General features: G+C 51.2%; 1 protein-coding gene across 1 annotated transcript in view; it reads right to left on the bottom strand.

Moving 5' to 3' along the window:
- pecr (peroxisomal trans-2-enoyl-CoA reductase) overlaps nt 1–15565 on the bottom strand; it is a 36073-nt gene that overhangs the window by 5503 nt on the left and 15005 nt on the right. Inside the window, exons 3-4 of the mRNA XM_078552742.1 lie at nt 9575–9740; nt 1903–1984 (exon numbers count right to left, since the gene is read on the bottom strand). Coding sequence (XP_078408868.1) covers nt 1903–1984; nt 9575–9740 — 248 coding nt within the window. The remainder of the gene's footprint in view (nt 1–1902; nt 1985–9574; nt 9741–15565) is intronic.

Below are 15565 nucleotides of genomic sequence, written 5' to 3'. Positions count from 1 at the left end.
CACTGAGATACACCATCCCAAACACACACTGCACTGAGACACACCATCCCAAACACACACTGCACTGAGATACACCATCCCAAACACACACTGCACTGAGACACACCGTCCCAAACACACACTGCACTGAGATACACCATCCCAAACACACACTGCACTGAGATACACCGTCCCAAACACACACTGCACTGAGACACACCATCCCAAACACACACTGCACTGAGATACACCATCCCAAACACACACTGCACTGAGATACTCTGTCCCAAACACACACTGCACTGAGATACATCATCCCAAACACACACTGCACTGAGACACACCATCCCAAACACACACTGCACTGAGATACACCATCCCAAACACACACTGCACTGAGATACACCATCCCAAACACACACTGCACTGAGATACACCATCCCAAACACACACTGCACTGAGACACACCATCCCAAACACACACTGCACTGAGATACACCGTCCCAAACACACACTGCACTGAGATACACGATCCCAAACACACACTGCACTGAGATACACCGTCCCAAACACACACTGCACTGAGATACACCATCCCAAACACACACTGCACTGAGATACACCATCCCAAACACACACTGCACTGAGATACTCTGTCCCAAACACACACTGCACTGAGATACACCATCCCAAACACACACTGCACTGAGATACTCTGTCCCAAACACACACTGCACTGAGATACATCATCCCAAATACACACTGCACTGAGACACACCATCCCAAACACACACTGCACTGAGTTACACCATCCCAAACACACACTGCACTTAGATACACCATCCCAAACACGCACTGCTCTGAGATACACCATCCCAAACACACACTGCACTGAGATACACCATCCCAAACACACACTGCACTGAGATATATCATCCCAAACACACACTGCACTGAGATACACCATCCCAAACATACACTGCACTGAGATACACCATCCCAAACACACACTGCACTGAGATACACCATCCCAAACACACACTGCACTGAGACACACCGTCCCAAACACACACTGCACTGAGATACACCATCCCAAACACACACTGCACTGAGATACACCGTCCCAAACACACACTGCACTGAGACACACCATCCCAAACACACACTGCACTGAGATACACCATCCCAAACACACACTGCACTGAGATACTCTGTCCCAAACACACACTGCACTGAGATACATCATCCCAAACACACACTGCACTGAGACACACCGTCCCAAACACACACTGCACTGAGATACACCATCCCAAACACACACTGCACTGAGATACACCATCCCAAACACACTGCACTGAGACACACCGTCCCAAACACACACTGCACTGAGATACACCGTCCCAAACACACACTGCACTGAGATACACCATCCCAAACACACACTGCACTGAGATACACCATCCCAAACACACACTGCACTGAGATACTGTCCCAAACACACACTGCACTGAGATACTGTCCCAAACACACACTGCACTGAGATACACCATCCCAAACACACACTGCACTGAGATACACCATCCCAAACACACACTGCACTGAGATACTGTCCCAAACACACACTGCACTGAGATACACCATCCCAAACACACACTGCACTGAGATACTGTCCCAAACACACACTGCACTGAGATACACCATCCCAAACACACACTGCACTGAGATACACCATCCCAAACACACACTGCACTGAGATACACCATCCCAAACACACACTGCACTGAGATACTCTGTCCCAAACACACACTGCTCTGAGATACACCATCCCAAACACACACAGACTGTGCTGTGATATACCCAGCTCCTCCCTAACCCATTTATTTTGTCTTCCATGACCCTGGATCTCATAACAGCAACACTTACGACATTCCTGGGAATCCTTTCCACATATCTGCAATAATGTTCACGATGGCCCCACCGTTATTCTTCATCCAGGCGGAATAGACTGGAACATACAGAGGTTGGGAAAGAAATTCCAGCTGTTTCACTCATTCCCACTCCCAGAGCGGATCAAACTCCCATCAAACAATCACAGCTCAGGCCCCATGGATTCAACTAGGGGGAGAGTCTGTGACTCAACCTGCCCCCACCCCCACCCCCACCCCACATCCCCCATAGCCCCACCCCCCCCACCCACTGCCCCCCCACCCCCACCCACCCCCCACCCCCACCCACTCCACCCCCACTCCTCCCCACCCACTCCACCCCCACCCCACCCACTCCACCGCCACCCACCCCACCCCCACCCACTCCACCCACCCCACCCCACCTACTCCACCCCACCCCCACCCACTCCACCCACCCCACCAACTCCACCCCCACCCACCCCACCCCACCCACTCCACACCCACCCATCCCACCCCCACCCCACCCACTCCACCGCCACCCACCCACTCCATCCCACCCCCACCCACTCCACCCACCCCACCCCACCCCCACCCACTCCACCAACTCCACCCCCACCCCCACCCACCCCACCCACCCCACCCCACCCACTCCACCCCCACCCATCCCACCCCCACCCCACCCACTCCACCGCCACTCACCCCACCCCACCCCACCTACTCCACCCCACCCCCACCCACTCCACCAACTCCACCCCCACCCACCCCACCCCACCCACTCCACCCCCACCCCACCCACTCCACCGCCACCCACCCACTCCACCCCACCCCCACCCACTCCACCCACTCCACCCCCACCCACTCCACCCACCCCACCCCCACCCCCACCCACCCCACCCACTCCACCCCACCCACTCCACACCCACCCACCCCACCCACTCCCCCCACCCCACCCACTCCACCCACCCCACCCCCACCCCCACCCACCCCACCCACTCCACCCCACCCACTCCACACCCACCCACCCCACCCACTCCCCCCACTCCACCAACTCCACCCCCACCCACCCCCACCCACTCCACCCACCCCACCCACCCCACCAACTCCACCCCCACCCACCCCCACCCACTCCAACCACCCCACCCACTCCACCCCCACCCACTCCACTCCCATCCCACCCACCCCACCAACTCCACCCCCACCCACCCCCACCCACTCCACCCACCCCACCCACCCCACCAACTCCACCCCCACCCACTCCAACCACCCCACCCACTCCACCCCCACCCACTCCCCCCACCCCACCCACTCCACCAACTCCACCCCCACCCCCACCCACCCCACTCCACCCCCACCCACTCCACCCCCACCCACCCCACCCACTCCCCCCACCCCACCCCCACCCACCCCACCAACTCCACCCCCACCCCCACCCACTCCACCCACCCCACCCACCCCACCCCCACCCACCCCACCCACTCCACCCCCACCACCGTCCTTCCCCACCCCACCCCCACTCACCTGATCCTCTCTGGCCCCTGTTCCAGAGCCCCTCCCAACATCCCACTCTCCCAGCTCTATACACAGCCCCCTCCCCACCTCCGTTACCTCCTCTCCTGCACCGTTGTTCCTACTCATCCTCTCCTAAACCCTCCACTGCATCCCCTCTCCCACCCCCTCCAACATCCACAACCTTCTCTCCCACAAACACTTCCTCTCCCCTCCCCCTTCCCACGCATCCTCCTACACACACACACCAGTCCCCACACACACACATTCCCCCTGTACACCAGTCCCCACACACACACATTTCCCCTGTACACCAGTCCCCCCACACACACATTCCCCCTGTACACCAGTCCCCACACACACACATTCCCCCTGTACACCAGTCCACACACACACACATTCCCCCTGTACACCAGTCCACACACACACATTTCCCCTGTACACCAGTCCCCACACACACATTCCCCCTGTACACCAGTCCACACACACACACACACATTCCCCCTGTACACCAGTCCACACACACACTAGTCCCTACACCCACCCCACACACATCCCATCCCCCGCACACACACCATTCACCCCACACACACCATTCACCCCACACACACACCATTCACCCCACACACACACCATTCACCCCACACACACCATTCACCCCGCACACACACCATTCACCCCACACACACCATTCATCCCACACACACACCATTCACCCCACACACACCATTCATCCCACACACACACCATTCACCCCACACACACACACCATTCACCCCACACACACACCATTCACCCCGCACATACACCATTCACCCCACACACACACACCAGTCCCCACACAGGAGAGTTCGAGACCCTGGAGGTGGACCTTGTGGAAGGCATCTGAAAAAAAACGTGATTTAGGAGAGGATTCCAGAGTGAGTTCTTCGAGAATGGAGATTGGAAACCCTCGTGTGAAAGACGGAGTTCAGTGAGACCAGTTGTCTTATGGTGTGACAAGCGTCTGGGAGGAGTTGATGACAGATCCATAGTATCTTTTCGGGGCAGCATCTGTCACTCGGTTTCAGGGTGTGATGTGCCTGACCACCGGTCACCTATTGGTTTACATGGACTGTGTACTTACTGTGAACATGAGAGTATAAGATAGCTTTTGCAACTTGTGTTATCCTTACGAATCTGTATATATCTGTAAAGCTGTAGTTGTGGGTGAAGGAGTATTGTAATATAGTTCTTTTCATGTTTAATACGTGTTTTATTCTTTTGCTAAAAGTTCATCCGCTGATTCCTGTGACTCTGTTCAGTAGCCACTCTCCACGTTTCTAAACAATAAATAAAAGTTAGGATCTATCAAGCCGGGTTCCACTCTGGGATCTGGCTTGTCCAGGGGTAACATCAGCTGGGATCATAACAAAGTGGGGGCTCATCTGGAGTTACTATTATAAGGCTCTTGTGGGATTGGAAATCCTTGGCTTTTGGCGGGATCTGTGAACCCTTAAAAAATGAGTATGCGGAGGTACTGAGGTACTGGACATAGGAATTAGAGTTGCTGTGAGGTTTATTATACAGGTTAGAATCCAAAATGGCTTTGGAGGTTGCCAAGACTTTTTTTACAGTTGGAAGATGTTATCTGGTTGGTTTGCAGAAATTAACCAAGAATAGCTAATGGAATTGGCGGATAGGCAGGAGTTAGAATTACCCATTAGGCAAGGAAAGCAAATATAGTTGAGATAATAGCGCAGCACTTGAAACTGTAAGTGAAAGAACCAGAAGAACCTGTAGAAACAGAAGTTTACATGGGCACAGTTTCAGTTAGAACAGAAGGAGTTGGAATTAGAATTTCGGGTGAAGGAAAAGGTAAAAGAGAGAACATTTCAAACAGAAAGGCAGGAGAGAGAAAGGGAGCGAGATAAGGCAAGAGAAAAAGAACTGGAAACGCGAAACCCAGAGGGAGAAGTTAGCAATGGAGGAAGGAGAGAAGGAACGAGAAAGGGAATACCGGTTTAGATTGCTGGTCTTGAATCTAGGGAAAACATTAATAGGAAAGAAACTACCTCCAAATCAGAACCTAGTGGGGAGATAATCAAACTTGTACCAGTCCTCCCGATGTAGGAGGAAAAGGGTGTGGAGGCATTTTTTTATCTTGTTTGAAAAGGAGGCTAAGTAAATGAAGCGGCCTAAAGAAAACTGCACATTGCTCTTACAGAATAGGTTGGTGGGTAGAGCTCATGAGGCTTATGCATCACTGTCAGAAGAGGTTTCTGTGGAGTATGATGCAGTGAAAAAGGCTATTCTTAGTGCATATGAATTGGTCCCTGAGGAACATAAGGAAACAGCCTCAGCAGACCTATACTGAGTTTGAGAGGGTAAAGCAAAGTAATTTTGACCGTTGGACATGGGCATTAAAGGTAGAGACAACGTGTGAAGCTCTTAGGGAAATAATTCTCCTGGAAGAATTTAAACATTCACTTCTTCCAATAGTTGGAACCCATGTTGAAGACCAGGGGGTTAAAACAGCTCGACAGGCTGCATAGGTGGTTGATGATTATGAGCCGGTCCATAAATCTAAACCGTTTTTCCGTCACCCCACCCCCACCCCCATCCCCCCATAAACCCGAGAAGGAGAGAGGGTGGGAAGATGAAAGGAAGGCAAGTATCCAGGGAAGAAAAGGCACAGCTGGGAATTACCAAGAAATTTCTCCTCAGGCCAGAAAGGAGAGTGCTCAGGGTTCTGAACAAAGTGGGACATGTTAGGGCAGATTGTTGGGAATTAAATGGTAGACCTATTGAAGTAGTAGGAACGCCGATGGAATCCTCAGGAAAGATTGCATCAGAAAAGGAAATGGCTGTTAAAACTGTAGCGGTGGTACAGGTGAAACATGTTCCCTCAGAACCTAAAGTAAAGGGGGATATGGTTCATGATAGTCCAGAGAATTCCTCTTTAATTACTGGTGAAGGAAATCAGGTTATTAGAGGTTCTGGATTTTTTGTCTCGAAGGGAGAAGCGTTCTCTTACTCCTCCAACAAAATAAGCAAACAGACTAAAATGTTGAGAGATAATGAAGCAGGCAGGTCAATCATTGATGATACAATTTGTGTTCCAGGCAGTTTTATGAAGGAAAACGTACTAATAAGAGGTATGAATGGAATTTATGAACATGTTTCTTTGTGTAAAGTCAACTTACAAAGTCACGATGTAATTGGAATTGTTATGGTGGGAATTGTTCCTAGATCAACCATTGAAGGGGTAGATTTTATTCTGGGTAATGATTTGGCTACTGGAGGCAGTAATGTGGCAACGACTGTATTGTAGTAGGTGGTTAATCATGCTGATCTTCTCAAACTTCTGAAGACTACCGTGGCCTAAAAATGAGATGCTTATCGCAGGATAACGAACAACTAAAGGCAAACCCGATTCAACGTAGGGAGCCAAATTTCGTGTGTGAAAGCGGAGTTTGCTAATGAGAAACGAGAATCAGTGAGAACAATTGAGAAGCAGTCATAGAAAGTGGAAAACTTGACCGAGGACTTGAAATGTCTAAATCTTAAACTTGTAGGAGCAAATTTAACATGGGTCAATCTTCAGTTAAAACTGGATGAACTTTTAAGCTTCAGAGGTTGCTGTGAAATATCAGGGAAAATGCCTTGAACAAGAAAAGGAATTGTTGGTAAATCAGAATAGCTGGTTGAATGCAGAATTAAAAACCAAAATGAACAGAACTGTTAGAACCTCGTCAGGGAAAGGGCAATGAGATTCTTGAACTTTGAAGCAAACTGGAGAAAATGAAGGAGGAGATGTGGTGAATCAGTTCTGAAGTCGTTCTGTGAATAAAAATTCCTTGCTGAACTGTGGCCTAGTTGAGCAAAGAACTGATCCAAGTAACATTATTGGTGTATCAACCTCAGTAATAAGCTGTACAGAAACAACTAAACTGCCTGCAAAATTGGAAATTAAGAATTGTCAACAAAAAGCATTGAAAGTGCAAAATGACCTTTCCAGGTCAATGACCAGGGGCACTGATTTACAAGTGCTTAATACACAAGATACAGCAGCTGGAATCCAGGCAAGTGGGCAGTTTTGCAAAATACCATTTAAAACCTGCTGAGGAGGGGAATGATATAGTTTGTAAATTACGCAAAAGAGTTGAAGGGTTAGACTGAACTATGAAACTCCAGAGAGAGAAAGTGATTGACGCTGCTCAAAAAGAAGTGGAAAAGACCTGTTCAAAATGGGATTAGGAGAAAGGACGAGATCACAAAAAGTTTAAAGATCAAACCAAGCAGGAGTATGAAACCCTTTTGTGTGGATGTAAGAAGAACCTCAACAACATCTTTGAAACGGCAAAAAGAGGTTCTGATCAGAGATGAAATGAGAATGCTAATGCACAGAAATGCCATTTTGACTTTGCGAAGTTGAAATGAGCATTTTTCACATTTGAGTTCAGAAAAAGGAGCTCGAGGATGGAATTATGCCTACAGCTAACAAAAAGGATGACTGGGCTGTGGGCTTAAATGAAACATTCTTTGCTGAGTTAAAGATTGGGAATAAGAGGAAAAAGAAACACAAGGGTTGAGTTATGATAATGCTATGATGTACAAATTCTACTAATCTTATTACGTTAATAGACTTTGTTTTGCTTAAATTTTTGTAATTGCATAGTATGATGTGTAATTGTGAAACGAGATGGAAAATGTATTTATATAGACTGTAATAAGCTATTGTTAGAGGTTTATGATGTTAAGTTTGTGTGGCAGATGTAAGGCATTGTAAAGAAACTTTCACTGTTGTGAGGCATTCTTTTAAGGGGAAGGCGTTAGGAACTAGAGATAGTTTTAAGTAAGTTATGTATGTATTTGTGTGGGGTTAGGAATAAGGTATATCTTTAAGTTTAATTTGTATTTCTGTATTGGCATGTTAAGAAAGGGGGGACTTGAGTTTTAATTTCACTTTAAAAGATGCCTGCATTTTAATGAGATTTTACGTCTCTTGAAGGGAAGTTAAAACAAACACAAGGTAGGAAAAACTGGGCTGTTGCCTAGCAGCAGAAGGCCCACAGAGACACAGAAAAGCAGAGAAGTAGTTTCAGTTCAGTTGAAGCCAGGAGCAAAGAAAGCGGATTTCCCAAAAGAACCAAAAGGTCCCAAAGCCAAGCAGTGAGACAGAAAGGAGGGGTCCCAAGAAAGCCTTCTAATCAAAGGAGAAGAACAGGAATCTGGAAAAGGTCCTGTTAAGTGAAGTTAACAGTGAGGAGCAGAGGAAGGCTCCAAGCTTAAAGGGAGAAAGCTGCAGGATGCAGACCTAAAAGCAAAATAGGCTTGCGAGAAGCCAGAAGATTTGAGGAAACAGCCATAGGTTGGTGACTCCTTATTATGGGCAGTGGTGTTCTGCTGGCATAGCTGAGCATCTGAGCGAGAATGCGTGGAAGGCAAAGTTTAAATGCACTTGGCGATTCAGGAGAGAGGAACATCGGAAGGAGAGTTTGGACCCTTGTGGAAGGCATCCGAGAAAAAGCATTGTTTGGGAGAAGATTCCAAAGCAGGTACTTCGAGAGTGGAGATTGGAAACCCTTGTGCGAATGCAATTCAGTGACCAGTTGGCTCATGGTGTGACAAGCGTCTGGGAGTGGGGGGGAGATGAGAACAGATCCATAGCATTTGGTTGAGGTGGCATCTGTCACTTGGTTTCAGAGTGTGGTGTGTCTGACCACAGGTTGCCTATTGGTTTACATGGACTGTGTATTTACTGTGAACATTAGAGTATAAGATAGCTTTTGTAACTTGTGTTATCCTTACAAATCTGTATAAATCTGAAAAGGTATAGTTGTGAGTGAAGGAGTATTGTAATATAGTTCATCTTTTCTTGTTTAATAAATGTTTTATTCTTTTATTAAAAGTTTATCTGCTGACTCCTGTGACTCTGTTCAGTGGCCACTTTCCACATTTGTAAACAAATAAATAAAAGTTAGGATCTATCAACCCAGATTCCACCCTGGGACCTGGCATGTCCAGTAGTAACATTAGCTGGGATCATAACACACACACACACACACAGACACACACCATTCCCCTCCCCCCCTCCACACACATGCACATACACACACATCCTGAACTTTTCCTTTCTGCACTCAGCCCCACCCCTCCTTGGTGCCACGTTCCCCCTCCTGAGGCCCTGATGCTTTTACCTTCTCTGGAACAGTAGAATGTTCCAGTCAGGTTGGTCTCGATCACAGCGTTCCAGCCTTTGTCTGTGATGTGTTCGGCCGGACTGAGGAACTGCCCTCCTCCATTATTCACCAGGTAGTCAATACGGCCGTGTAACTGCAAGGCAGCTTTCATCAAATTCCTCACCTGAACAGATAAGGGCATCAGGGAACACACATGATCAGCTTGAGAATGGACACAATCTCATTCACATCAATCACACCTGAGTTCCATGTCTTTCTGTTCACATTCCCCCATTGTCTTGCCATTCCCTATCTCTGTAACCACCCCCACTCCCACCCCACAAGCCTCCAAGATCTCAGCGCTCCTCTAATTCTGGTCACGTGCTCATCCCTGATTTTAATCGCTTCACCATTGGCGGCCGTGCCTTCAGCTGCCTGGGTCCCCAGCTCTGGAATTCCCTCCCTAAACCTCCCAGCCTCTCTCCCCTCCTTTAAGACCCTCTTTAAAATCTACTTCAAGTCTTTACTCACTTGTCCTTTGTGGATTGGTGTCAATTTTTTTTGAGAATGCTCTTGTGATGTTGCCTTGGGAAACTTCACAAAGGGGTGATATATAAATGCAAGCTGATGTTGTAAGTGACTGGAACAGATTTTGCACAGAATTTGTAATGTATAACTGTCGTCCACCTAGTGTATTTTGTTGAAGGACTAATCCTGCTTTTATCGGGTGTAGCTTTGGTCATTTGTTATCTTAGCTCTTGTTTGTAGAGACTCTTTTTAAATAAGACTCTGTAGACTGTTTGCTGTACTTTGCGGAGAAGGTTGGTGATCAGGGGGGTCATGGGTCAATATTGTTGGTGATTGGGGGGGGTTGATGTTGAGGGGAGTGGATGGTGTTGGGGGGAGGGAGGTTGATGGTGGGGAGGGGTTTGGGGGGTGCTGGAATGTTCCTGAATTATCTGCAGGGTCATTGCTGGGTGAATGAGGAGCTGCTGTAAGATGTTAGCCAGCGAACAATGGAGAGTTGGGTTTGAAGAAGAGTCATATCGGACTCGAAATGTTGGGCGGAATTTTCCGGGCCCGCTGGTGGCGGGCGTGATAGGCGCTGTGCGTGGAAAATATGGTGGGAACCACTTCACGACGGCGTGAAGGCAGGTCACGACCTTCCGCTCAGCCCGCCAATGGCAGGCCGCATTTCCTGCCATCGGTCAGCGGGGAGCTAATTGTAATATATTAGCATATCATTAAAAGGCCATCCCGCCAGGCCCTTGGAACCCCACCGAATCGTCCATCCACATCGGCGGGAAAGCACGCCGACGTGTTTCACAACAGCGCGCAGGCCTTCACTGAGGTGAGTGACCAGCAGCGTTCTCCACAGCTCACCCATTGTTTACAGGCCTCAGGGGCACCGGGGGGGTGGGGTGGGTGGGGGAAACTGATGTCTGGCTCCACAGGCGGCTGCTGAGGGGTGGGGGGATGTCTGTGGGTAAGTGCTGGCCAGCCTCGGAGGTGACTGCTTGGGGGGATTGGTCAAGTGCTGCCTTGGTGCTGCATTCTGTGCACAGGCGATCGAGGTGGGGGGCAGGGTAAGTGAGGGGAGTCGCCACGCATTAGGGACACCCCCTGTATAAACTGACCAGGTCTCTGTAACTGAGACAGATCAGGCGCAGCCACAGGGATATGATTGTGGTCAGGCTCCTAGCCTGCCCGCCCATGCAAACAATGTGGAGGCACCAAAGGGCCACCAAGTGCTCCATACATTACCCCCACCAGACCCCTCCACCATTCCCCCTCAGCCACCCACCCCCTCCCCACACCCCCCGGCACAGACTGCGAGTCCGCCACCACTTTACTGGACCGTGGAGCAGTTGGACTGCACACGTTGTACAATCTCCTCGCCGACACTGGCCATGTAACAGTCACTGCTGGAGCTGCTCACAGCTCTTTGCAATCTCAGCATCCCGGTTTGGACCAGTGTGCCCCATGTCGCAGGCTGACAGGGCAGCCATGCAGTGCACTCATCTCTGGCCATCCGAGGGGTGACCAGCACTCTCCGGAAAGCAATAAGGGGTGGTCACACGGGAAAAGTGCTAAGTACAGCCATGATAACCACGTCTCTCTCTCTTATTCATGCTGCAGGAGGACCACGTCTGGATCATGGATCCTGGTGACCTAGCTGTGTGCCTGATGGCCTACAGAGAGCGTGGAAGATGGAGGAGAGAGCGACTGAGGCTCCTGGCTGTGTAAAGGCAAGAGCAGCAACCTCATGAAGAAGGGGCAGCAGGGATTCTCGCACACGCTGCCCAGGAGTGACAGTGAGCCGTGGCTGGTCAGCGTCTAGTGACCCCCAGGGTCTATAGACACCGCCTGCCATTCCTGCAGATGCCTAAGAACCAGTGAAACCGACAACTGGTGCTTCACATCTGCCACTTATTGCAGGACTTGGCGCCAAGGGGACATGGAGGGCATCCATTGCCAGTGGCTGTGAAAGTGACCACAGTGCTCAATTTCTACGCCAATGGCTCCTTTCTGGGCTCCACAGGTGACCTCTGTGGGATTTCACAATCTCCCACACACAAATGCATCCAGGAGGTCACGGATTCCATCTTCTCTACGGCAACAACTTTGTGCATTTTGCCCGGGACCGGGACAGCCAGGATACAAGGGCCGTTGGATTCGCCCTGATCTCGGGATTCCCACAGGTGCAGGGTGTGATTGACTGCACTCATGTGGTGCTCAGGTCTCTGTCGCTACACTCAGTGGATTTCATCAGTCGCAAGGGCTTCCACTCACTGAACGTGCAGCTGGTGTGCGGCCACCAGAAACACATCCTGCAGGTGTGCGCACGGTTTCCAGGGAGTGTGTATGACGCCTACATCCAGAGTCATTCGCAGATCCCTGCAGTCTTCCAGGATCCACAGAAGCTGCAGGGTTGATCCTTGGGAACAAGGGCTACCCACAGAGGCCATGGCTGGTGATACCCGTGCAGCGGCCTCAGACTGCAGCAGAGCGACGCTATAATGAGGCTCATGCAGCAACTCGCAACTTGGTGGATCAGACCATCGGGATACTGAAAATGAGGTTCCGGTGCCTGGACCTGTCTGGTGGAGCCCTGCAATACAGTCCACAGAGGGTGTCACACATCATTGTCGTCGCCTGCTGTGCCCTTTACAACCTGGCGCTGCAACGGGGAGAAGAGCTGGCTGAGGAGGAGATGGAGGGGCTGAGGAGGAGATGGAGGGGCTGAGGAGGAGATGGAGGGGCTGCATATCTCCTCCTCCAGTCCTTCAGGAGCTGATGCACAGCATCACTGGTCACAGATGCTGGTGTGATGGGAGCCATCCCTACCTTAAAGGTGCTGAGAGCACACAGAGAGAATGAGAGAACTCTGTGGCGCCTGCCCACTACATTCTGGCAGCAATAACAGGCATCATCGAGCTGCAGGCATCAGTAATGTGTCCAGGGAGTGAGGCTGGACCATCACTGTGGTCTGAAGGCTGCACAAAGCACAGGGAAGCAGCTCTGGACTGAGACACCTGCCTTTATCTTGTACAGAAAGGTTTCACATCTGAGTAACAAGGACCCTGCTCATCAGAACAAGGAGTCACAGGCAGGGAGACATTCTAGAGAGCTTATTAACAATTGTGAACATTAGGCAAACTCAGGAACATCAGGAAGGGATGTCCACTGCACTCAGATTGCAAGGCACGATGGAGGAGTCTATCTGTCTTCAGGCTGAGGTGATAGCGCCGGCATTGCAATGCACCAAGGTCAACACTGGCAGGATGGTGGTCGCCATGGAGACCTTAGTCCAGGATGTCACTCCTGCACTGCAGCGCAGGCTCAACTCCATGTACAAGTGATTAACACTCATGCCCAGGCTGTGCAACTAATTCTCCTTAACTTTCCTAACCCTGCCGCTACGTCTTGGTGCTCCCTGGACATCCACATCGGAGATGGAAGCAGCCTGCTCATTGTGATGCCCTGTCTGTGAAGACTTTGGCGGGCATACTCTGGAGGGCCGAGACTTGGAGGGTCCCAGCCTGCTTTTGGGGTCCTGCTGTGTGGCAGAGGCACCCTCCTCGGCCTGTGGAGCTGGAGCTGCTGGGTTGACAGGAGGAAGGGAGCTGAATGGGCCGGTCACTCCCAGAGTCACCTGGGTGAATGGCCCCGGAGTGTGCACCTGCTGACCCTCCTCCCTATGGGTGCCCGAGGGGCCCTGGCTGACTCCGTGAGTGGAAGGGGCAGCTGGAGTGAGATTGATCTGCCCAGCACCCCTCTCGCATACACACTGTTGGAGGCCAACTATGGCGTCAGCGAAGGAGTTGAGCCCGCGCAGCAGTGCAGGAGAGACGTCCTGAACTAAGGTCTCCATGGCGGCCGCCATCCTGCCAGTGTTGACCTCGGTGCGTTGGCAATGCCGGCGCTATCACCTCAGCCTGAAGATGGATAGACTCCTCCATCGTGCCTTGCAATCTGAGGAGTGCAGCGGACATCCCTTCCTGATGTTCCCGAGCTTGTCTTTACAGCTCCAGCAACTGTGACATGACCGAGTCCAGAGGCTCGTCATCTGACTCGGACTCAGCAACGTTCTGGCCTCCAGCAGCCCTCCGAGTGCCGGGGACCTGGGAAGTCCCTGCATCCGCCTGCTGTGGATCAGACACTGTGATGTGCTCACCAGATTGTGGTCCCGAGGGTACTCTAAAGCTAGGTCCCACCGAGGTGTGTGTCTCTGTGCTGGTGGAGGGTGTGGGTGTGACGGGACTTCAGGGAGGGCACCTCCAGATTCCTCTGTGGAGGTTTCTTCAGAGCTTGATTGGAGGCCCTGAGTCATGGACTCCGCCAGCTGCTTCCCAGATGTGCCTGCAGAAGCAAGGGGAGATAATTAGTGCATGGCAGTGACCTGTGAAACAGGACACATCATTGCTGGATCCTCACTTGGTAGAGCAGCGCCAACCTCACCATCAGCACAGGAACGTTCCAGATCATCGCCGGCCAGCTGGATGGCCCTGTTTTCAAATTCTGTGAGGACTTTGATTTCCGGCATCCCTCCTCCTGTCTGTGATCTTTCCCTCCTGTTGTGAGCCAGTTTGTCCTGCCTGGATAGAGATGGGGAGATTGTATCAGGGCGCCTGCCGGGCCAGATGATAAGTGTGCCTGGCCTGTGTGTGGGTGGTGAGTGGTCCCATGGACGGGATGAGGACAATGATGGTGTGTGTGAGAGAGTGAATGGTGATGTCCCTTGCACTGGCAGTGAGTGAGGGCCCTGTGGGTGTGTGATGGGTTTGTGGGTGTGAGAGTTGGGAGTGATGAAAAGGGTGACTTATCCTGGTGGAACAGAGGAGATCGTTCATCCTTTTGCGGCACTGGGTGGCTGACATTGCTGCCCAACCTGCGGCCACAGCGGGGGTAGAGCACATCCTGGGGGTCTCCACGGCATCCAGCAGTCGCTCGAGGGACCCATTGTTGAAGCAGGAGAGGGCTGCAGTCTTGTTGCCTTTGCTGGCCGTATCTCCTAGGCAGCGGTGGTGAGCTGGTGGTGATGAGCGCTTTGCTGGCCATGTCTCCCGGGCACCGGTGGTGAGATGGTGGTGATGAGTGCTTTGCTGGCCATGTCTCCCGGGCAGCGGTGGTGAGCTGGTGGTGATGAGCACTTTGCTGGCCATGTCTCCCGGGCAGTGGTGGTGAGATGGTGGTGATGAGCGCTTTGCTGTTGGCTCCCTTTTAAAGATGGCAGCCGGCGTGATGCAACAGCGGGGTGATGGCGAGCGGGCGAATGAGAGCCCGCCCGCCATGGGAACAGCGTGTTTCACAGGAGTGAATATATAATGAGGTGGGCTCGGGAAGATACAGCGTGAAAACCCGCCATTTTACATTGGCGGGTAGGATTCCATTTTACCCACCCACTGCTGCACTTAATGCAATTTTGGGAAAATTCAGCCCATTAACTCTGTTCCTCTCTCCACAGACGCTGCCAGACATAGAAACATAGAAACTAGGAGCAGGAGT

Source organism: Cetorhinus maximus, chromosome 11, assembly GCF_964194155.1.
Source record: "Cetorhinus maximus chromosome 11, sCetMax3.hap1.1, whole genome shotgun sequence".
In the NCBI taxonomy this organism is placed as follows: Eukaryota; Metazoa; Chordata; class Chondrichthyes; order Lamniformes; family Cetorhinidae; genus Cetorhinus; species Cetorhinus maximus.
The sequence above is the reverse complement of the archived record's forward strand: the minus strand, read 5'-3'. Positions and strand labels throughout refer to the sequence as shown.